Source organism: Argiope bruennichi, chromosome 6 (genome assembly GCF_947563725.1).
Source record: "Argiope bruennichi chromosome 6, qqArgBrue1.1, whole genome shotgun sequence".
NCBI classification, from domain to species: domain Eukaryota; kingdom Metazoa; phylum Arthropoda; class Arachnida; order Araneae; family Araneidae; genus Argiope; species Argiope bruennichi.
In genome coordinates, this window is record NC_079156.1 from 100,011,373 (window position 1) to 100,037,376 (window position 26,004).

General features: G+C 28.7%; 1 protein-coding gene and 2 non-coding genes across 3 annotated transcripts in view; 1 reads left to right on the top strand and 2 right to left on the bottom strand.

Annotated features, from left to right (window-relative positions):
- The window catches only part of LOC129972873 (nuclear transcription factor Y subunit beta-like), a 149,180-nt gene that overhangs the window by 117,764 nt on the left and 5,412 nt on the right, over window positions 1-26,004 (top strand). The window contains exons 2-7 of the mRNA XM_056087173.1: window positions 8,513-8,639; window positions 9,808-9,863; window positions 13,285-13,398; window positions 17,863-17,949; window positions 21,762-21,873; window positions 23,700-23,792. Of these exons, the coding sequence (XP_055943148.1) occupies window positions 8,513-8,639; window positions 9,808-9,863; window positions 13,285-13,398; window positions 17,863-17,949; window positions 21,762-21,873; window positions 23,700-23,792 (589 nt within the window). The remainder of the gene's footprint in view (window positions 1-8,512; window positions 8,640-9,807; window positions 9,864-13,284; window positions 13,399-17,862; window positions 17,950-21,761; window positions 21,874-23,699; window positions 23,793-26,004) is intronic.
- Window positions 15,061-15,132, bottom strand: Trnaq-uug (transfer RNA glutamine (anticodon UUG)). The gene has a single exon. It is a non-coding gene; the product is annotated as a tRNA-Gln (tRNA).
- Window positions 15,137-15,208, bottom strand: Trnae-uuc (transfer RNA glutamic acid (anticodon UUC)). The gene has a single exon. It is a non-coding gene; the product is annotated as a tRNA-Glu (tRNA).

A 26,004-nucleotide genomic window follows, 5' to 3' on the forward strand; every position in this document is an offset into this window, starting at 1 on the left:
TTTCTGACTTCTTGCACCGTTCTTTGTGTTACTTTCTTTAATTTTTCTCCATGGCTTGGACAAAGAAATCTTGATAAAAATTAAGAACTGGATTATTTCGCTAAAACATGAAAAATAAAATTCTTTATGCCTGCTTTTTCAAAGTATGTTTTACACACGCACAAGTATGTAGTGCTTCCTCTTAACTTCTAAACGGTAATAGCTATTGTCATAAAAATGGAATCTAGTTTACAAAAGTATTTATGAGTTATTAAGGGTAAACCATTTCCAGTGCCATTTAAAGGCGTTTTATCTAAAAATGGACCCAGGATATTTAAATAAAGATCTTGAACATATTACTGTCTGAATGCAAACACATAAATAGAACCCTTTGTTTGACCACGACTTCCAAAACAATGCCGTCAAGAAGAAAGGAAGGATGGAGTACTATATTCAAATGTAATTCGGCTCTCTTTATCCTTCCTGTAGTCTAACTCAATATGAATCGAAGTAACTGATTGAAAAAACAGCATCGATAACTTTGAAATTGAAAATCTCACCTTGGATTTTAACCAGTTGGTGTATTTGATTTCGAAATTTGACAGCACATCTAGAATTTTATATCTTCCACTGAGAATGTTTTACGCAGTGATGAATGTTCTACTTGTTATACGACATGTTAAGCAAGAAGTATGCCTTATTTGTCCTTATCTAAGGGATGAACATATAGCTACAACATGCTTAATCTCCCAGAACATCTCCTGCCAGAGCTTATAAAGATGTTGATAGAACTGATTGAACATTGAATTCCCACAGGGTCTTTTCAAAAGGCGACTTTCTGAGAGGTGTGCAATCTACTTGGGAACGCAGACTCAGAAATCATGATGAAAACACGCGCGTTTTATGCATGCTATTCTTAACATAAACGTGTTCAAGGAGTTTTCTTCTGTCTTTTTTTGATATCAAATAGATATTCTCGTGTAATTAGATGCACCCCAAGATAGAAGAAGAGAATTGAGGAGGCGTTCAAGACCTCTCTCCTTTACATGATTGATTCATAATGGAATTAGGTATATAATTTAGGTGTCAAAATTACTTTCCAAATTTCATTTCTTTTACTTGTTGCATTCTTGAATCATCGCGTTTAATTGACATGTCGACAGGTAGTCAGATGTTGGCAGATTTGATAAAAATTTGATACAATTCTAGTAATAAAATCATATTCCAAAATTTATCTGTGAAATCGTTGCATTTTTGAGTTGTTGCATTTACAGGAAGCTACGAATTTCGCGTACAATTTGTTGAAAATGTACAAAGTTGGCGTAAGGGTCACATACTAAATTTCTAAATTTTATCTTGCTAGCTTTTTACCTTTTTGAATTATAGCATTCATAGACGCATACAAATAAAATTCTTTTCTTTTTTATTATTATATCGAAGTGGAAGAAAGATTAATCGAAATCTTTTGGTATAATTTTTGATGATTTCAAAACTTTATCTCGTCATACTTCGTTACATGAGAAAATCATTGGGAATGGTCTCCTTAAAACTTTCTCACATAGTCACTAATTCAGCTATTATCCCCCCCACCACCACCATCGGATAAAATTGTGAACCTATGGTAAGAGGACGAATGCCTTGCATGGCATAAGCGAACAATAATAACAGAATATTAAACTTTGATGTGAATTTAGCAATTTTACAAAATGCATCTGGCAGTTCTTGGTGATTAATTCCTGGCATTTAGCAATAGGTGCTAATAAATCGAATTCGTGTTTTAAACCTGTTATTTCCAACCCATCAAAATCAAAATTTGACAAAAACTTGCGATTGTATTCACAAAATTACGTATCAGATTTCTTGTATTTGAGTCATGGCGTTTTTCGGCTATCGCAGTTCAGTTTGCGAAAGAACACACCGATAGAAAATAAATCCCCTTGACGGATTTGGTCCCAAATTTGATAGAAATAAATTCTTTGTACCAAACATTCATCTACCACTCTTAGTTTTGTAGTTATCATATTAACTAACATTTGAATAAACAGACTATTTCGGGGGATTCAATTGCGCGAGGATAGAACCTGGGACCTTGTGGCTGTAGTCCAATAACATAACCAGGATACAGAAGCATATGCACGTGTAGCGTAGTGGTTAACTGGCTTATATGTTATTCACCACAGACTCTCCCTCCAGTGAGTCGGAGGTAAGACGAACGATATGGCTGTTGAGTGGTGATGTATTGAGCTGTTGTTTAATCGGCCTGTACCCAGTTAAGTAGCTCCAAGCGTTATGACGAGGGTGTTTTGGGGTTGCCGCGTCAAGTGAGTCTGACGACTTTGGTTGCGGGTAGATGGCGCCACAACAGCTGTTACGAAGATTGAAGGTTCATCGTCCGAGGTCGCCAATTTAGGGGTTATGTGATGAGCGAAGGATAGAACCTGGGACTTTGTGGTTCGCAGTCCAGTAACATAACCCTTATTCAAAAGTAATTGCCCATGCAGCGTAGTTGTTAACTGGCTTATATGCTATTTACCACGCCATCTCTGAATGAATTTAGCTCAAAATTTGAGTGAAGTCTACAAATTCAGTGTAAAACCCATATATCAAATTTCATCAATATAATTCAAATCTCTTTTAAATTATTTTTGTCACAGAAAAATAGATGGGCAGACATTCTGTCAAAAATGTGTATTCCGTACTCGGAGGAGATTTAAAACGTGAAGATTTTTCAAAATCTCCAAAATCTAATTTTTTTGACGATTACAATACTTTTTCTAAAGTTCATAAGTGAGAAAGTAAAAAATAAATGAATAAATAAAAATTGGATACATTTTTCTTAAGAACTGTCATCCCTCCCTTTCATCAGTTTCAGATTTCAGTTGTAAATCTGTCACATGCCTTAGAAGCTTCGGCACGAAATATTTGACCTAACTTTTCAAGATAAATCTACTGCAATAAATTAGAATTAACTCGAGGATTAGAAGGAAACAAAGCCGGTCGGATGTTGCCGTAATAAAATACTTTTCCTTTTTATTTGATTAACTAATAAATGATTGGCTTCGAGATTTAAGTTGTTTTAAATTGCCGAGTTAGAAATTTTGATATAACTCACGAGCTGACTTTAGAATGGTCAGCAGATAAAGATGAAAAAGAATTATTTTATTAATCATTTAAACGAAAAATAAAAGTAAATTTTTGCTTTTGTTTGATGGATTTGATTTAAAATTTGATGCATATTTACACTTTAGATGTTCAATCTGGGTCTTAAATTTTATTCATATAGCACTCTTCCTTTAGAATTTTCCGTACTCATTTATATTCGGACAGCCGGGCTGACAGACTTCCTCTGAATGTATTTAACTTCGATTTTGGATTTCGAAACCTACAAATTTGCTCATAAGTCCATATAACAAATTTCTTCCGATTGCTCAAAGAATGTTTGAGTTATCGAGTTCACAAACAGACATAATTTCAGAACTGGAACGTTGAAATTTGTCAAAATCTCAAACGATTTTTTTTTTGTCTAAGTTGTAGGATCAAAAATAAATCCTACAAAAGTTTGTCAGATAATTGGAGTCGTTTACTTCTTAATTTAACCTACAACTTTAATGCTATTTATAAAATTTATCTGAAAGGAAGGTTTATTTAGGAAAGGTTGAAAGGAAAGTCCAAATTTGTTATTTGAAAGGAAAGTTAAAATTTATTTGAAAGGTTAAAGCGATTGAAGGATGAATGGAGGCATAACAGTAGTTGTTGCAAAATTTAACAATCAATATAATAAAAGAAGAAAGAAAGGTTGTATAACGCTGCATTAAAATATTTAAAAAGAAATTCATTTTCATTAAATTTACTCAGGATGTATTTCCGTTACTTGTTCTTAATCAACCGATTTTCAGTGGATATAGGCTTTGATTTATTATTGGTAACATAATTAGTGAATATGTATGAAAAAAAAAATGTTTCCTTTTTTTTTTAATGAGAATCCAGATTTATAAACTATTCTTTTCTTTCAGTTTTTTTTTTTTTTTTTTTAATCAGGAAGTGCCCACATTTTATTTATAGCCAAAGGAAAGCCAGGCAGATGTTCTTCGAGGTCTTTAATAAATTTATTATTTTTTTACGACTTTAATGGACGGTTACACAATATATTGCGTTGTTTCTCCCCCCCCCCTTTCTTGTTCCTTTCATTTGACTTATTTGGTATAAAATTTAATCCAAATTTACAATTTTATTTTAATGATCGAATACCAAATTTTGTTAAGCTTGAAATCATGAGTTATCGCCTTCTTTCATGCACAAATAGACTTATCGAGAAATTGTTGAATCCATTGAATATATGTCTGTAATTTAATTTTAGTAATAAAATTACATCCCAAATTTCATCTACCTAATTAAAAATCAAAAATACATCTACTTAATTATCAAGTTTTTGTATTCATTTGCACATGGACGAACATATTTAACGAAGAATTCATTCAAATTTTATACAAATTTACAATTTTGTTTTAATGATCAAATATCAAATTTCCTACATCTTGTTTTTAAATTATAGAGTCATTATATTTTCAGTCATAACGGAAACATAATTCCAAAGATGGTGTTTCCAGATTTAAAGAAGTATAAAATGTAAAGATTCATCAAAAACTCGTTTTTATTTTATTTTTATTTATTTATTGAGAATTAAATTGTGTTTGTACATTCTGATTATGTGTAAAAAAAATTATTCTAGCATTTTGTTTTTTTAATAACCAATGCCATGCTACATAAAACAATTGCATTCTGAGAAATGAATGAATTTATCGTTTTTTCCAACGCTTTTTCAACAACTCTAAATAATAGTCAGATATATAAATTAATCGCATGCCAGGAATATTCTAGTAGTCACACTTCAACAATAAAGATCAAGTATTGAAATGCAGTATCAAAATTATTGGAAATGAGACAAAAAAAAAATATTTTGATAATTTGCCAGCAGTCAGCAAAACTTTGTCAGAATATTAAACTGGCATCATTAAAAATATTCTTCTTTAAAAAATTTGAAACGGCGTAAAATTTACTTTTGTGCGCTAATATTTTCTGAAGTTAACACAGAAAAACACCAAATTAAGTTTAATTTTTAATTAATTAAAATTTAAAAAAAAAGTCCTCCGAGTTACCTCCGAAACCCACATTTTTACTCTCCAAGGTACGTGTAGATCAAATGGTTTGGTTTGTATTGCACCAATATATACCCACACGCACGCACGCACTCATACATAAGCTATGTTTTACTGTGAATATATTTTCTAATTTATGGTTGATATAAGAAAAATAGATCGATTTTTTTACTATAATATCAATAATTTTCTAAATGATGGGGATAAGTGGAAATAAAATTCAGTTTGTAAACTTTAAGTGATTACATAAATTTTTGGGATATGAAAAAAAAATATTTGCATTAATAAAAAGGAAAGAAGCTGTAAAAGTAATTATGTAATGCAATATAACACTTTTTTGTGTTGAGAAAAAATCCTTTCAGCTGAGCAGAATAATCAATAAATATAGCTATACTTTTTTTATCTAAAAAAAATTACTATATTTCAGATCTATCTTTCATATACGTATAATTTTTTATAAATTGTATACATATAAATCTTGAGCAGCAATTTTCCTTTATTATTTTTTATCAATATCTGGAGCTTTCAAAAAAATGTGTTTAAAAAAAAAGCGAAAAATATTATTTTCTATCAAATTCTGTTATATTGCAGAGCAATTTCTCAACAAAATAATTATGAATGTAAAATCTGTAAAGATTATTTGAACAGCTTCTTGATATCTTCTAAAATTAGTTTAAAGACAATGTCTGCACGTTGCGAAACGCTCTTCAACTTTATCCTGTTAAGGAGGTATCGTCAAAAGTATTTTCACAATCATTTTATTCCTAGGAAAACAAAGGAATGGAAAATATAATTCCAGTCTGAAATTTTAATGACAGCTACTAAAATTGTTAATATATTGATTACGCCTATATCCTCCTTTCTATATTACAAATAAAGTGTTTTGAAATATATTTTAATAATGTCTTTTCATTCCGAAATAAATTTAAATTGTTAAATTCAATCATTATGCTAGTTATTGTTAAATATTGTTAAGTACAATTATTATATTAAAACAAAAATAAAAAAATCAAGACAGGAAAGACGCAAAAAAGTGAAAAAGATTTCATCTTCATATTTATAGAATTAACTTATCTATATTTATTTATTTAAAATAAGCAGGCTACAGAGATTGACTCCATTTATAGAGTGCATGAACCAAAAACACACAGGAAACACAAGCCCCAAAGCAAATTAAAATATACTTAAAAAAGAAACATCAAAGAATACATTTCCTGTTGGTATCGAAGTATCGTATCCGATGCTTACCAGAAAATCTTGTATCTTATTAATTCATGATTAATATGTCAAGTCAATTTAATATTCACAAATCTGAAATAATTTAATTTTTGGAAAAAATCCCCGAAATATTTTATTTTAAAAAAGAATTGAATCTAAAACTAATTAATACAGTAGCTAAAGATTAAAATAATAAATTTATAAATTTTAAAAGTATAATGTAAACTAAAAACTAATATTGGAGGACAAAATATACTACAAATATTAGTCAACAGTAGTATGGAAGCATTACTGAAGAAAATAGATCCGATACTTATTAGATACTAGTCGACTTTGGCAACCAGCTGTTTTGCTAAAAATATTCTTTGAGTTTACTTTCAATTCAGTATCGTATACATAACTTAATATTCAGGAGTCCCTCAAAAAAAATACTTTTAATTATCAAATTGTGACAGAAATTAATTAGTTTTCAAAATGCATTAATAGCTTTACATCGTTATATGTACAAACAATCCTAATAGAATCATCATAACGTAATCGTCCATTTCATTTATCTTTTGACTTTTGCGATATTTTTTAACTTCCCTTTCTCATTCTTCATGTAAACTACATAGATATTAAAACAAAATCATGACTTCCTTAGCTATCAACAATGGAAAAAAAAATCCCACAAGGATACAATGTGATCTGTAATAAATAATAATGAATAAACAATGAAAACGGTTTCAGTCAGTGTAACAATGCAATCTGTTACTGAAAATTAAGCAAAATTTTACAAAAAAAAAATTGTCAGAACTCACAGAAAAGTTTCAAAATTATTGAATTAGTATCATTAGGTGATACAAAAAAATCTCTTTTAGTTGTAATACTTATGGAAATTATGGTGAAAAAAAAAACATTAAAATTTAGTTACATTTTTAATTAGTTAAAATTTTAATTAAGAATTTTTTAAAAAATGCACCGAAGTGTACATTTCCACCTTCCAAAATATATTTTGTGCCAAATTTGACAGCTTCAGGCCAAATGGTCTCTCCGGTAGCGCGCCAAAACAAGGACACACACTTCATCTTTATTATCAGCAGCGACATTAATGTGGAAAAGTTAGACATCAGAAAATATAATTTGAAAACTAAGCAATTTTGTAAGATATATAAATAAGTGATGCAAAAATGTATCTTGAAATAATTGTACTTTTTTTAGAATGAAACAAATTGTAAATTCGCAAAAGACGAAGACATTTTTTTTTAAATTAAATTCTTAATTTTTATTTATTGCTTGTGGTTAGCACATATAATCACATAGTTAAACAATTCAATCTGTAATAAACAATAATTAATAAACAATGAAAAGGTTTTAAGTCAATATAACAACGCATTTGTTACTGAAATTAAAGCAAAATTTAAAAAAAAAAATTGCCAAAATCCAGCAGAAAGTTGCATAATTATTAAATAAATGTCATTAAAAAGATTTTTTTTTTTTTTTTGAGTTTTAAAATGATACAAAAAATCTTTTTAGTTGTAATACTTACGGAAGTTATGGCGAAAAATCATCGAATTTTCATTACATTTTAATTAATTAAAATTTTAATTATACATTTAAAAACCGCACAGAGGTGTACATTTCCACCTTCCAAAATATATTTTGTGCCAAATTTGGCAGCTCCGGGCCTAATGGTGTTTAAGTCTAATTCATCTTTATTATCAGCAGCGATATTGAGCGAAATTCTTTTGTAAAAGTTAGATATCAGAAAATATAATTTGAAAATTAAGGAATTTTATTATGTATATAAGTAATTATTTTAAAAATGTATCTTGAAATAATTCTACTTTCTTAGAATAAAACAAATTCAAACTCTCAAAGGGCAAAGATTTTTTTTTTCAAGATTAAATTCTTAATTGTTATTCATTGCATGTGGTAGCTTATATACATAAAACAAAAACTTCTAGTTCTTCCGAAATCTATAAATTTCATACCGTTACAAAACTTAATCCTGTAATCCCTTGGGATCAGAAAATGTGGGACGACATCGAATTTCCTACTTTTTTTTCTCTAATTCGTAGAATCGAGGGGCGAAAAAGGTGTATAATTTATATTGCATGCCACAAATCCGATTCAGTATAAAGTATTTAAAGATGTCCTGTAATTCTTTCCTGTTTTAGATTTTAGTTCTACCAGGCGCCGTCATGTCTTTGTGGAAAGTGAACATCTTGCTAATAGTTTTCTCCGTGTTTCTTGTATGCACTTGCCAGCAATATGACTTTGGAGCTGAAATAACAAGGCAATGCCGTAAGTTAAAACAGATGTTTCACTTTTTGCATCTATATTTCATTTACTATTACAATTAAGTATCTAATCACGATAAATATTTAACTGAGACAGAAACTGATTTAATGTGCAAATATGTAGACTAAAGAACATTTTGGTTATCGTCGAAAAACGAAAATTTAATTTTCTTTGGAAATTAATCTTTTTAACAGTTTTAAAAAACGAGTTGAATCTAATGGTAGATGTTAGAGTCTAGAAGATAATACATTTCAAAATTAAGTAGTGTAAACATATATTTTTTATTCTCATTATAGAAATTCTTCTGGAACTGTTTTTTTAATTTAAAATTTTTGCTGAATATGTAGAATTTAGAAATGGTTACCTTTAAGAATTAGGATTTTTGCCCTTTATTTATTATCAATAAGAACATAAAGATTAATTTAATTAAAAAATATTTTATCTTAAATTTTTTTATCTAAACTGAGAAATAGCAGCTTTTAAGAGTCACAGTTTCTTCCCTTATTTATCATCAATAAGAATATCAAAATTAAATTCAGCAAAATAAGCGTTTTTTTCTTCTAATAATTTTATTTAATAAAAAGAGTGATTGTATATGGTTTATCAAAAAATATTCCGATATTTTATATATTTTTGTTAACAAAAAAAATCTTGATAAATATGCTCTGTAAAATAAATAACAATAATTTCAAACAATATTATGAACGGAGTTGATATTGTTTCAAATTTCTATCATTTTTAATTAGAAAGAGGCTTCATAATACACATTCTCATATTAATGTATCATAACATCTTCTGCACATTTCTTAATCTAAAGAGTTTAGCTGCAATTAATTTTAAATCGGCTTACTAGCTATCTAAAATGCAAAAAATATTTATAATTGCAAATAATTTTACTTTTTTTTTCAAAAAAATATGCATAAAAAATTTTTGGATATGGAAGAATTCATACTGAAGTGATAATTACTATTTCCATTGTGAAAATTTGTAAATTAAAAGCATTATAAAAATTGTGAAGATTTTTCAATTGATTTAATATTTATTTTTTTTACTTCAAAATTATAATAAATAAGTGAATTAGGTATACACAGATTTTCATTAGTGTATTCAATAAAAAAAATACGTAAAAATGCTCTTTCGTTTTCTTACTCTCATTATTTTGTTTTCACAGTTGTTCCAGATCCTGTAGGTCTTCTAGATTGCGTAGAAAACAAAGTCACGCTTCCTGTAAGTTACAAGTTTAGCTATTTATTTATATATTTTTTATATATTCATTTGTTATTTTTTTAATGAAAAGTAACACGGAGATAAAGTTTTAGGGTTATTTTATTAATCTAGTAATTTGGACTTTAGCAGAAATCGCATTTCTCCCCTAACCAGTATCCCGATCTTAAGTTTTTTTGTTTTTTTTAAAATCTGGTTACTTAATCTAAACCAAATAAAAAAAATGAATCCAATTTATCTAGATAGAATGCATTATTGCATGGTTGCATACATACGTTTGGTGAATCAACAAATTCTCAAAATGTGGTTCGTGACAAGAACACAGCATAGAAAGAATAAACTAAATAGAAAACATACCCAATGATATTTAATTAAACATAGAGCAGCTGCGCCTGCAAAACGATTTGTCAACATTTAATCGAGGACATGAGAGTATTGTATAAACTATGAAAGGAATATAACACGCAACGTTCTGAATTCTGTGGTACTTGAAATGCAGTAATATATATAACTTCAATTTAAATATTGAGAATAACGATTATCCATGTGGTTATTTTAGTTAAAAATAGCTTTTTATTTATTTATTTATTTTTTAATCCCCGTTCTGTGTATACATGCACTAAGCAGCGATGTTCGATAGTTGTTAGTGTAATAAAGAGTTTATTTTTCTAATAGCGATGAAATGCTTTATACTACACTCTACATGAACATCACCACAGTATCATAGAGGAAATATAGTAATCATCAAAAAATTGGAATTCGAGATTTTGACATGACTCCATGTTTTAGACTTTCTGTGTTCGAAAAACACATTTTTAGAAAATGTCCGTCTGTTTGTCTGCCTGTAACAAAGACAACTCAAAAACGCTTTTATGCTAGACATTTGAAATTTGGCATACGGTCTTTACACCAAATATGTAGATTTCTATCAAATTTTGAGTAAAATCCGTTCAGAGGATGTGCGTCTGTCCTGCTGTTCGAATATAAGTTAATACGATAACTATAAAACAAAGAGAGCTAGATAGATAAGATTCAGTACACAAATTTAACATCTCTAGTGTAGACATCTATCAAATTGTGAACCAAATCCAACTACGGGTTGACTGTCTGTCGGTCTGTACTTTCAAAAACATGTAAACACGATAATTCCAAAAACGCAATGACCTTAAGTACATCAAATTTGATATGGGATTATGTGACTACAAGTGCAGTTTTGCATCAAATCTTTTTTTCAGTCGATTGAGGAAAACGTGTCTAAAGTTCAAACTGAATTTCCGGATACTATTAACGACATACGAGGAAATAATAGCCAAAAAACTCGCCGAGGATGACAGGATAGATTCAGTGAAAATGCTAAATTCACCCCAAAAGTTAATATTTCATAACTATTGTACGCCAATGCCATACAAGGCTTCTCTGACATGATAAATTTATTACAGAGTATGCGAAAAATTTTTAGGGTGACTACTTCTTCTGGTTTGTTCAAATAACTGTCTAATTTTACGATTTATATATAATTTTATTATTTGAGGGAAAATATTTCTATCGGTCTGACGCGAAATTAATAATCCCAAATTTACAATTTGGCATTTAACTTTGAACAGATACTGTCCTTCTATACTTATTAAATTTTTAAAAAAAATACTTGAAACCAATTAAGAAATGCCGGTAGAGTATTGTTCTTATGCGCAGTGTTTATATCTGCATTTGTCGAACCGAATTATTAAAATAAAAAGCTGGGATTTAGATTTGTACTGCTCACTTTCCCGTCAATTAATTTTAACTTATTAGAAAATTTCCATCTAAGAAATTAATCCATTATTTATCTAGCCATCTAATTTACATCTCTAAACAGAAAAAAAATTTAAAATTTTCCGTCTCATTTTATGCAAATAATGCATCTGTACTTTGAAAAGGAAAGTATTTTCTGAATAAAATTAAACACCATAACCCTGATATTCTTGAATTGTAGAATCAGCGGTTTGTTTTTATAATAGCAAACGATAATTTCCAGAATGTTTTTATTTTCAGATATCTCCAGTAATAATAACAGCTGGATTAATTTTTGATGAATCTTCAGGATCATTAAATAATATGAGATAAATGTATTACAGATTTTTAACTGTAAAGATTGGCATTATCTATATCTATATTTATATCTATACTTATATATAAAGCTCAATGTGTGTGTGTGTGTGTGTGTTGGCGCTCTACAGAAAAGGCCATTTGACGTACAGCTACCAAATTTGGTACATGTATACCTTGGAGGGTGTGAATGTGCACCTGGGGTCCCTTTTTTTGAATTTTTAATTAGAATTTTAATTATTAATTAAAAACTAACTTTCCCGCCATAAAAAATCTCTTCATTTTCCCCAGCGCCAAATGAGTAAGGGCTCAGTTTTTTTCCCAAACAGTAATGAGGCTAGGCTTAAGATTTTTCGGCTGATTATTTCAAACGATTCTGTTTATTTTCTTAATGTTTGATGCATTTAAAATTAAACATTGTTAATGAATCGATCTTTCAGATTCATTCTGAAGTACTTTTGAATTAAAATAAAACAATAGAGGAAATTAAAAATTTCTAATCTGCATAGCTTTACCCCAACTGGCGTAGAAAAACTCACGCATTTCCGTTACCGTAACTGGCGTTGAAAATTCACGTATGCGCATTGTGTTCTAATTGTTGACATGACAACGGATGATTTAAATTATTTTTAGATTAGTTGCATGCTTTTGGAATTAAAGTGTATTTATGTTAGTTATATATTTTTGGTATATGCTTATAGTTTTAAGTCCATCGTCTTTTAAGTACTTTTTTTAACCTTTTTTCAACCGATTATTTTAAACGATTCGTTTTACTTTCTTAGTGTTTGATGCATTTAAAATTAAACATTGTTAATTAATCGATCTGGCCATGATGCATCTCAGAAAATTTTGTTGACAAATTCTTGAAATATTACATACATTAAGAAAGATATACTTTAGAGCCCATAAAGTTTAAACGCTCAGTGACTGTTTTCAGTAATCATATTACAAAAAAATGCTTTGTTTCAGTAAAAAATATTATTATATTAATTGCAGATTAATCCTTTCCACTTTAATTTAAAGCATAAATTCTACGGGAACTAACAGTAAATTAGAGAAATACATATTACATTATGACTGAAGGCGTTTATAATATTATGAGTGAATTATATGGCTATCAAAATTTGAAGTTTTAAAATATTTTGATGAAGAAGCTATTAAAGTAGGAATTGCATAAAATATTTAATTATTAAAATTTTAACGAACATTAAGATTGGCGAACCGGCTGGTCGCCAAAGGCGGCTAGTTAGAAATAAAAAGAAAATAATTTTTAATGATCTCTATTAATCCAAATATAAATGCATTTCTATGTTATTAATATTTTGTGCCCATATTTCAGTATCTCACCAGTTGGGTTGATTGCACTAACAGTTTGGGACAAAATGTGAAGACTTCAGCAGACATCATCAATTACCGTTGCAAAAGTGTCTGGGAAGGAAAAGAAGTAATACCGGTATGTATGAGTCAAAATCCATTACGAAATAATGGAAATTCAGGGCATTGAAAGCCGAAGTACAGTAAATGATTGGTTCAATATTTTTTATTAATTATGATATACAATGGAAGATCCATTAAAAAATTTTAAAGTGGGTCATTGGTTAAACAATTTTAGCAATAAATTTTATTAAATACATATTCAATTTTTTCTTTGAATTTTATTAGTTTCAGATAGAAAAAGCGTTTCTGCTATAAAGCTATTATTTCCTATTAGGAAGATATGAATTTTATATTAAGAAGTCATTAAGAACAAGCATATGTATAAAGAAATTTTTAATAAACGCGCTGTCATTCATGTCCAATGGAAATACAATATTCATTTTTAATTATTTTCTCCACTTGCTTGTGCATTTCAATTTTTATACAATAAAATATTGTACACATTTAAAATTATTTATATTTATTTACAAGACTGTTGCCGATAACTTCCAAAGAAAATATTACATAAATTTTCAATTATTTCGTATATATACAAATTCTCTGTCATTATTTTTAATAATTGCAGAAAGTAGATTTATTTTGATGCGAGTTACTTTTTCTAAAATTAAAAATATAATTTGAAGAAATCAAATAAAAATGGCTCAGTTATTAAACTAAAAATTATTAAACACTGAATTTTAGATTGAAGTAGAATAATCAAAAATAAATAATTACATGAAACACACCTTTTTTATCATACAAGTTATCGTTCGATCGTTTAAAAATAGGGCTTGAAAGATGGAAGGAGGGGAAAAGATAATTCAACGGAAACTATTAAATACAGAATTTCAGGTCATAAATTAGCATAATCAGCAATAAATTATATATATATATATATATATATATATATATATATATATATATATATATATATATATATATATATATATATATATATATATATATATATATATATATATATATATATATATCACTCATGATCGAAAATAAGGCATGACAGAAAATCATTAAGAATATGTCGCAAATAAATGAAAAACAATTGTAATTCTGATTAAAATAGTGTTTTTTCAACGAAAAAAGAATTAGCTAAGTTTTATTAATAATTAACTGATTCAGCAATTACAAATTAAGAGTAAACATCACATAATATTTCTTGGACATCGATTTTAAAGAAGTAGATATGTAAGGAGCAAAGAATTCTGGATTAAATATACACAGAGCGGCTTGAAAGGAAAATACATGAAGACTTTCAAATCAAATACTTAATCAGTCGAATTTATTTTGCTTGAATAAGATATTTATTAATGCTTTTGACAAAACCTGCTCTAGAATATGTAGTAAGAAAATGACAGAAGTTTTAAAGTCCCGTATTGATATATTAAACTTTAACATATTTTTTTGCAAAAAAAAAAAAAAAAACCCGTTAAATTATTATTATTAAATTTTATTTCAAACCCATTTAATCCTTTAATACAGAAAAATATATTTAGATATTGAATTGAACAATACAATTTTTATTAGGATACAAGTTTTGATAAATTTCTTCCTATCTGAATGCAATTTTCAAAACTTTTTTATAGTAATTTTTCTGAAGAAAAAAAAAAGCTTATATCGCGATTAATTAATTTTTAATTTAATAAAAATAGTTGCATCACGGGAAGAAAAAAAATAAAAAGGAAGGTTCCACCGAGATTTGAACTCGGATCGCTGGATTCAAAGTCCAGAGTGCTAACCATTACACCATGGAACCTTACTTCCCATGCCGGGAATCGAACCCGGGCCGCCTGGGTGAAAGCCAGGAATCCTAACCACTAGACCACATGGGAGTTGCAAAGATTTGTCTCTGACCTGAACCTAATCGCAGCTCAGCTGTCTAATTGACCTACAAAGTTTACGGGAAGAAGCATTTTCATCCTTTGACCTACTATCTCATTCAATACATTGAAGCAGAAAGGAAAAAAAAAAAAAAAAAAAATAACGCTCTTACATAAACAATGTGCACTATTTATGGATGCTGTTTTTTTTTTGTTTTTTTTTTCCCTCTCTCCTTCAGAGAAGCATTAAGCGTTCTATTTATTGTTTTAAAATTTTTGCAGAATAAATTCTATGAAGAAAATAAATACTTTTCCCTTCCAACTTAATTTTATTTACAAATGCGTAAATATTTTATATTATTCAGAATTAATGTCTTTTAATTTATAAAATAATAACTGTATGCTTATGAAACACAAAAATAAGTGAAACAATAATATAATTGAAATATGTGATTGATATACGTAAAATAGTTGGTATATAACGTAATTAGTATGCGTTAAATAATTAATTGAACATATGATTTCTTATTTTCAGTATAATAAAATGCATCAGATTTTAATTTGTTATCCTTTTATATATTGTAATTGTTTAAATATATATTTTACAATTTCTTAAATATTTTGTACTTAGCGAATTGTAAATTGTTTAAATATATATTTTACAATTAGCTAGATATTTTGTATTTATTATAATTTTAAGAGGAATTATAAATAATTAAAATAAACAATAATTTAAATTTCATAATTTTAGGATAATTCTAATTAACAATTTTAGCAGATTAATTAGTTGGTAGATGTAGAGATTGCCAAAATCTCGATAAATTCCTATCCGATAGATTTGTTGAAATAAAAACCTAAAATAAACCGTTTTAAAGAAATAGAATACTGCTAATTTGCAAAATATATATAAAAAGTTACATTAATTGAGTTATTTCATTATACTTTCAAAGTTACAAGGCCCTTGAAAATCGAATAGCAAAAATGATAACGATTAACGATCTTACAAAAAATGCGGTATTTATATAGTTATAGTGATGCATTTCATTTGGTAACCCCCTCTCCCCCCGACACAAGCATACTCATCCTAATTATTTACTGGAGGCCGCATAGTTTTTTATTACACCATTTAGAAGAATGTAAGGATTATTAATTTCTTTAGATGAAAAATATTCAATAAATTTTCATTCTTTTTATACTTGGTACAGGTATTAATACATTTACTGTATACATTGTTTCTTTTTTTATTACTATTAGCAGTTCATTTCTCTGATTTTTGCGGGAATTAACATTTTCAGTTTTACCGAAGATTAATGCGGTAAACTGATTCCACTGATTATTAAAAAGCTAGATTAATTCCAGTTTTATTAATATTTGGGCTAATCAAGTGGGATTCTAGTGCTGAAATAAATGAAAATATAATATTAAATCAAAAAGTATTGGATGATTTTTTTTAGATCTAGTACATGATTAATGAAAGATTCGGCATATATAACGTTTTATTTATTCGCATATTACAATTTATAGAGTGAAACATCATCAGAGCTTCTAAGTTATCCAGGCTTTTAAAAATGATAACGTTTATAAGCTCTATTTGCAAATTGGATCGTGCGGCTTATAAAAATCATCCAAAAGGTTGTCTTTGTCTTAGAGACATCAAATTTGACAAGTAATTACTTCTTAGCATAATTTCTTAGTAAGAAATAATTTTCAAGCTTTTAGCTTGAATTTTTATTAAAAAATCCATCGATTTTTTTTTGTATGTTTTCACAATAGTTTGAAGCATATTATAGAGAGAGAGAGAAAGAGAGAGAGAGAGAGAAAAAAAAAAAAGAGGCTACTTAAAATTCTAAAAAATTAAGTTTTTAGTAATATTTATTTTATTTTCATGCAATTTTTTTTTTAATAATTTTTTTAAACATTTTTCAGGACATTTTTACAAATACACTTCATAGCTTAGTCACTGGATTTATACTGATGCTTGATTAACCGGACATTGCGATAATATAAAGATCAAATTTTAAAAATAAAATAAAAACTAGTAGCCTTCGGCAATCAACTATTCGCCCGTCACACACACACACATATATATATGACCAAATAACTTCTGTTTCAACTACAATCTTTGTATACCGATATACCGATTTCGCAATTTTTTTTTTTTTTTCGTACGAAAGTTTGTTTTCCTAGACATATTATAGATGGTCGTCTGCCTTCTATGCATCGTTTTAGTGAGATACCCAACCTTATTAACCGGACTGATTTCACCATTTAATTTCGCCACTTTGTAGGCATAGTTAACCAAACAGAATAAAATTAATTTAGTCGTGTCAATCAACTTAGGGAAACTATTTCGTATCATAATACTGTCGTAACAACAACAAAATCAATTTCAATTAACTTTATCATCGCCATGCGTAAATTATAAAATGAGAGCCGCCTATTAATAGCACCCACTTAACAGATGAATAGAAACCAAGGTAAGAATGAAAATGGAATTCCAGGTAGATTGTGAAATTATACTTATTGATCTACAACAATCATATATAAACTTAGATATTTGAAATTGTATCGAAAAAAATAACTGCTGTATGTAATTATAAAATGATTCTTAAGAAAATATTTGTTAAAACGATTCATTCAATTTCCTTTATAATTTATTTTTGCAGGAGGTATTTTACATCAAAGACTGCGTTATTGAGAAAACCGGCCTACCAGCAAAAAATGTATCAGCAGAAGTGTTAGGAGCTTACAAGGTAAAATTTTGAATTATAAAATCTTTCAAAATATATATTAAAATGTATATTGCGCTTCAAGTGTTATATACATGTATAATATTTCATGTTTTTTCCAATTTATCTTTCAATTCTAAATTAATTTGTATTATATTTTATTTACACTACATTTAATGCCTTTTATCAGAATTGATTATGACCTAGTTAAAAGGAAAAATCACCATAGAATGAAAATGCGAAAATTTTAAATAAAAGGAAACAAATAAATTGACAAACCTATGGAATTTATTAAAAATTAAGGACAAGACTTTTTTTTTTGTCTCATTTAATATACATCAGCATTTTAGTTATACGAAGGATATTAAGAAGCTGCTCAATCTTTTGTTGGGTGTTCTGTAGCATAACATTGTAAACGATGGACATATTATCAGCGATTTTTTTTTCTTTCTCCAGATCGCCGTCACGTATTATTTAAAGTATTAATATTGTTGTAGTGATTGGATTTTGAAGCGTTAGGAAATAAACGTTCATAGATGGCGCTAGACAACTAGCGTGAGTGTAATTAAAAGAGTGATGTCATTCGAGTGTTGGCTCTTGGAGGAGAAGGAGTTACTGAGCCGAGTAACTCGAACGAATCTGCAATAAATTTGTTAAGTTTTCTATTTGCCTAATTTTTTCAAAGCACTCACGAACCAGCCACGACAATTGTGATACATATCGTGACAATATTTAAAGTATTAATATTGCTCATAATAATTATAATAATAGAACTCTTCATTTTTAGATTAATATTGACAATATTTAAAGTATTAATATGACAATAAGTTTAAAGTATTAATTTATGGGATGACATACTAAAGCTCAACTCTAATTAATCAAGCTAGTTATCAATAACGAATTTTTTTGATTAAGCCTTGAACATCCATGACTGCCGGCTTCCTGGCATTGGGGTAGCGCGTCTTCCCCTTGATCTAGGCCTCCCGGGTTGGAGTCCCGATTCGGATGTTCTTTATCTGTGAGGTGTGTGAATGCGCCCCCCCCCCCCATAAAAAAGGGGTGGACAAGCGAATGTGACGCATGAGTAGCTAAGACGTACTCTTGATCCTAAATAGCACTACTGAAAACAAGAGAAGCTCCCTCGGCTTCAAATCGATGATCAGCGATACGATCTTAGTCAGCGGGCTTGTCTATGACAAGTGCCATAAGAAACAAGACCCCTTACTATTTTGCATCTAATTACAATATGTAATTATGAAATGCTTTGAGTATAAAATGAATTCAAAGCTATCTTTGCATACACTTATATATACAATTTATTAAAGTTAAAATTGAATTTTCAATATTATAATAAGCACATTAATATATACGTAACTATAGTTTACTATAGTATATGAATTATTCATTAAAAAAGTTCAACAATTTATGTTTGTGTTTTGTCCTTCTTTCAACGTTTTCGAACAGCAATGTTCCATTATATTTTCATTATCTTGTCAAAATAGCAGACATTGATTGATCCTGTCAACGCCTGTTGACTGGACCAATTCTAAAGGCAATCTAAAATAACACCAACATATATTCTGTAATTTTCGTGTTGTTTTAAAGGAAAAAGTATTACTCTAAATAACTGTAAACAGGCAAATGAGAGGTTAAATCTGATACTATGGTAACTTTACTTTTAAAAAACGCTAAGCAAGTTATTACTATAATAGGTTATTGAAAGACATAACAAAATTTAGGCTTGCCTCTAATGCTCGATAAACAAATCGTCAAGTGTCACTCTGCCATAGTTGCACGTTAAATCCGTCATGCCAAACGTCCTCCCGCTGGTGTGGTGTGGAGAGGAGGTATGCCAGCTCAAGTGTCATCCTCGTCATCTGACCGTGGTTCAAAATTACGAGGTCCGTCCCAAAATAGCCCTAGTGTTGCTTTACAACGGGGCGTTAATATAACTAAACTAAACTAAACTAAACTAAATCACTCTGCCATAAACATGGTCTATTTTGACTTCTTCGATAAAGTCAGCATTTGATAGCAACACTGTTTTTGCAATTTATAGACCCATAATTTTTTCCCACCATCCATGTAACCCACTCATCCATTTACCAAACCACCTTGTCTTCGCACCCGGAAATTATCATGGAGTATAAAATTCCAGGGGAGTAATGGAGTGTGTTTTGCATATTACAATTTCTAAGGCATTTCGGATAACCCAAGTTTCGGTTAGCTCGAATTCGATTAAAAGCGTTTTATTACATTTACAAATTGCCACATACATGATTTTAAAAAGAAATTCAAAACACGATCTTCTGAAAAGACAGTCGGGCCTAAAGCTATCAAATTTGGCAGGTAGTTACGTCTAGCCTAGTAGGCAACAACATTGTTACGATATCTACACGATATCGCCGGCATTCTTGTCATAGACAAGCCCGTTGACGAAGTCAGCGATTTTAAACCGAGTTTTAGCATCTTTTGTTTTAGAAGCGCCATCTAGGGCCATGAATACGTCTTAGCTAATCATGCGTCACAGCCCTTTTCATGGGGTGGACTTCATTCATACAATTCATTCACAGATCGTAATTTAGAACTGCATCAGAACACCCTCCAGTACCCCCAGTGATATTATCTCGAGTGAGAGGACTTTGTGGCTACGACACATTTATATGTGCACCTGCTACCATGTACACGGAGAGTCTTCTGCCAGGGTGTTCGAACTCACAACCTAAAGAATGCGAATCCAACGCCCTACCAACCAGGTTATATCGGCCTCTCGCAATATCTTGTGCAAATAGAGAGCTTTCAATAAGAAAAGTTTTCGAATTTTAATGTTTTTCTTAATAAATTAGAAGTCTATTATTACAAAAAGAATATTTTTACATTATTCCGAAATTCAGAAAATAAATTTTCTAATGAAACTAGTTTTATCTTAGCTTAATTTTTCACAAATTCAAATAAAATATAAAATTTTTAAGTAAATTTTTCCATAATAATATTCATTGTTTTAGCTATTGAATTTATACTCATGCAGTGTACGTTATTATGAGACGGTTTTTAAAATGACAGAAGCAGTCAAGCGTAAAACATTATCATGTTACGATGTCTGAATTAGAAGTTCGAATTTCCTACAATTTTTTTTTTTTTTCAATAAATAAATAATAGGTTTTTAAATAATGATACAGGAAGAAGTTCAGAGGAGTATGTTATAACTATAAACTCTTTTCGCTTTGCTTATCGTGTAACGCTTTAATCTGTGTTGAAAGTAGTTTTTGCAACTTTCGGAAAAGAATGTAAGATAAGATTTCAAAGAATTGTCTTACAAGATCAAAGTTCTCCTTTAATATTCATTGCCATTCATTCCATTTCCAGAACTATTTCTGATATCGCTGCATTCCAGTTTCGCGCAGCCTAGCCCAACATGGCTCTTTCAAACATAACTCTCTAAATCCAATACCAGTAGTACATTATTATACGTACATTGTGTACTCGTATCTTTCTCTCTGAATTTCATAAGCCTGCAAGATTTGCAAGATTCATTCCAAAGCTGTTCCTTTTTTTCTAAGGGTGTGAATATAATTACACTAAATTAAAAAGCCGATGAAATAATTTAGGTTTGAAAAATGTAGTGTTAGATTTTTTCTATAATTTTTTAAATGATTCCATATATTTAATTTCCGTCAAGCTACATCAAGTGCTCTCGATTTCTTGTCGACTAGAAAGAAATGTGAAGGCATAGCTAAAACCTAAAAAATGTTCATTGTAGTTCAAATTGAAAGAAGCAGTAATAACCTTTTCCAAATGATATTAATATCCGTTTATTTTATTCTTAAAATTATTAGGAATGCGAAAGCAACTCTAATTCTCAAGGTCAACAAAGGTCATTGGGTCAAACTCCTGCTCAGGGTGGTGTGAAGACAGCACCAATACAACAACAGCAAGTCAGCATTTCAGGCAAGTATTCATAAAGAAAAAGCTACTATTACTAAAAATATTTTTAAACATGCTTTCATTAGTTTCGAAAAAGTAGGAAATAATTTTTTTTATTAAAACTTTAGGTGTCAAAACTAAAATTAAATGAAAGAAGATCCTAATATTGTTGATAAAAAGCATAGTAAATTCATTGTATAATCTATCAAAAATCGAAGAAAAAAATGACACATTCTGTATACATTAAATTTAAAAAATAAATAGCCTGATTCTGAGTAGTTGGCGAGTATGACGTCAACATCACATGTTATCAGACGAGTCTATTTTTATAAATTGGGAGAAGGTTCTGAATCAAAGTGTAAGAGATTCGAGCTTTTTGTAACATCATAACTAATTCGTATTTGAAGATATATCAATAATAAGAAATGAGAGAAAATGAGGCGAATTAAACCCAATCCTATTTATTATTACATCTTGATTATCTCTTTGTTTCAAATTTTTCTTTCTATCAGCAAATTTACTTGTCTGTCTGAAGTCTTACCTATGTCAATTCGTTTTTCACAAATTACCATCGTGTTGATTTAATTTCGAAAACATGATTCCTATAACAAATCAAAGTAAAAATTTTTAGAAATCTGAAGTAACAATTCTGATATCGAAAGAAGCAAATCATATTTACCAAAAAATAAATCTTTCCCGATTTTAAGTGTTAAGTGATCTTCTGTGTTAATAGTCTAACGATAACAAGATATGGAAATAAATTACTTCAGTCGACATATTTTTTTTTTATCTTTTAGATTTAGATTTTATCTTATTTTGGGTCACATATCTTATTAGATAAGATTGATGAAAAAAAAAGGGATTAGGGAGGGAGAAATATAATTAGGAATAAAAAATCTCTTTAAAAAAAGGTAATAAAAAATTAATTAATTACAGTTTTTTAAAAACGTACTTCAATTCGTGTATTATTAGCAAAATTGTTTTCGTTTTGAATATTTTCTGCTTTTTAATCATAAGATCCATAGTTTCTCAAACTCACCATTAGATGGTGCCACTGAAACAGGAGCATAATTTAATTTAATCTTTTATTAAATCCGACCCGATTTCACTGAAGAACCATCGTGTAAGTGTGCCTAATGCACATTAAGTTCGTCGAGGTCAAATGTTCCACCACCCGCTGGTGTGGTGTGGAAGTTTGAACAGAGGGGTGGCAGCTCAGGTGTCTTCCTCCTCATCTGACTGCGGTCCGAAATTACGAGATCCGTCCTATAAAGTCCTACTGTTTCTTTCAAAAAATGGACATTAATACAACTAAACTCAACTATTTCCCCCCACAAAATTAGGAAGATCTAAAGCATAAACATGCATCTGATTCTCTAAATCAATTTTTTGACAACTACAATACTTTCTCTTTGTATTCTTTCTTTACCAAAAAATATTTTTTTAAATTATAAATCGTATATCACAAAATTGTTAAATCTTCAAGGTAGGGTAAAATTTAGAAATAGCATATCTCAAGTAGCATTATTGTTTTAATTTTTTTGTGGTATGTTTGCTCATGGGAAATGGGATTAGAAAACAAGAATTTCATCTATGCCAAGGTCATTTATAATAAAATAATCATTTACAATTTACGAGAAATTATAACTCAATTTTTTTTAACATAAATCTATTTTAGATTCACATTTTTTTTCTGTAAATTGCTTGATTTGATTATTATGTATTACTCACAGTAGGTATCTAACGGTTGATGGTAGTCAAGCCAAATAAAGATTGAATCAAACTTAAAATATTATCTTGTTTCGATGTTTCAGATTTTAAATTCGAATATCCTTCTTTTTATTTTTTAGCTCCACAAATTCCAGTGGCTCAGCCTCTTCCAGTCTTTCAATCACAAGGTGGCGTGAAAACAGTACAAATTCAGCAGCAACAATTCATGCCAGGTTAGAGCTGAAAACATTATTATCTAGAAAGCTAATATTTTCTAAGCAAAACGAATCAGTACTTCATACTACATATATTTCCTTAATTCATAACAATTAATAAAATAGTAAATTATTTATTAATTAAAAATTACGCCTACAAATTGGAAGTATTATTTTAGAAAATATTATTTTCTCTTTAGCATTGGTATTTCGATTAAAGGAAAACGTTATAAATGTTTCAGATTATTAAATTAATTACCTTTCAAGCTGCCTTTCAAAATATTTAATCGCATTTTGAATCATTCTTTAAAAGCTATCAACAATTAAAGAAAGAATTAGTTAAAAATTCAAGCCAAATTTTTCTTTAAGTTGTTAATAATTTTTAATAAAATAGCTAATAAATGAAAGCTCCTAGAAGTTAGTTAATACAGTCTAATTTATTAAAAAGTTTAAAAAATTATTTAATTTAATTGATACAGTCGCTTTAATTAAACATAAAATTGCACACATGATGAACTATGTTATAATATTTTATTTCAAAAGTATCTTTTGCATGAAAAATTTAGATGCGAATATATATATATATATATATATACACACAAAAGTATTAGAATCAAGTTAATAGGAAAATCAAAAATCAAATAAAAATTAAACCAAAAAAATTATAAAAAATATAAAAAAGAATCCGGCCTGAAGACTTTTTCAAGGGTCACCCTCAGGCAGGGATTCAAAGAAAGGGATTTTTTCTGTGAGGAAATGCAGACATTTGTCTAATAATGATTCCTCGAGACCCGAAAATCCCCTGTAATTATGCCCAAGAGATATACCATTTTAACAGAAAGGAAATACAAAACAACAAATTAGAAGAAAATAACCACTACAAAGTAAAAATACAATAACAAAAATAACAATAAAAACAAAAAAATAGCACTAAAATTAAAAACGAAAAGGCCAGAACATACCATCAACAGTCAAGGAAAATTTTAAGCTATTGATTGTGATTCCCGCTTTTTAAAAACTAACGGTAAATTATGTAAACAAATGTAGGCTCCCAGCGCCATCTATTGAGTGATCCAATATGCAAGGAAAGTTCTATTTTTTTATTTAAGCCAAAGGATTAATCCCAAACCATACCTTGTTTAATTAAAAAATTGACATTACAGTCATTTCTAGGAAATTCATTTTTAATTAAATTTTTAAGGAGGTTGTTTGATGCTTCAATATAGGTATTTTTATTATTGCAAACCCTTTTGATCCTGTTAACTTGTGAGAAAATTAGATTTTTGAAAATTTTAGAGTTTAGATTGGAATGGTAGTTACAAAGTTTTGTTATTTTAAAGTTGAAATCATCCCTTTTATCGTATATACCAACTATTGTTTTATCATTAGCAATTTCGATTTTTAAATCCAGAAAGGTAGCCTCAAGTTGATTTTTATTTGTATCTTTTAGAATTAAATCTTTTGGATAGCAATTAGTAATAATATTAGTATTGTCGAAGTTAATCAAAAGTAGGTAGTTATTAGAAAAATGTCTAATAACTACCTACTGTTGGTAGTAGTAGTAGTTATTGGTAGTAGTAGTTATTAGACAAATGTCTGCATTTCCTCACAGAAAAAATCCCTTTCTTTGAATCCCTGCCTGAGGGTGACCCTTGAAAAAGTCTTCAGGCCGATTTCTTTTTTATATTTTTTATAATTTTTTTGGTTTAATTTTTATTTGATTTTTTGATTTTCCTATTAACTTGATTCTAATACTTTTGTATCAATTCATTTGTGTTTTAGAAGTAGCTGCAATTGCGCTCTCTAAATACTATGAAGTTCTTTTTTGGTTTTAGTGTAAATCGGTAATAAATTTTAGTTGCGATTTCGAAACTGTTTTGTTTCGTTTTCTTTTTAGTTTCGTTTTCAAACTATTTCTTACTTTAGATTGGTTACTTATATATATATATATATATATATATATATATATATATATATATATATATATATATATATATATATATATATATCGGATAATAATAAATATAAAACAATCAAGCAAAATTTAAATATTTTTCTTCACTTATCAAATTTTATCTCAGAAGAATTTCCAACTTAAAGAAGGAAAATTTTCACGAAAATCTAGCACATGACTTTGAATGTGAGAATTTTGGCTTAAAGGAAGTAGTAAAAGATATGTCCCCCTTATTCTTTAAACCTATTCATTAAAATAAATGACGAACTCCCATGT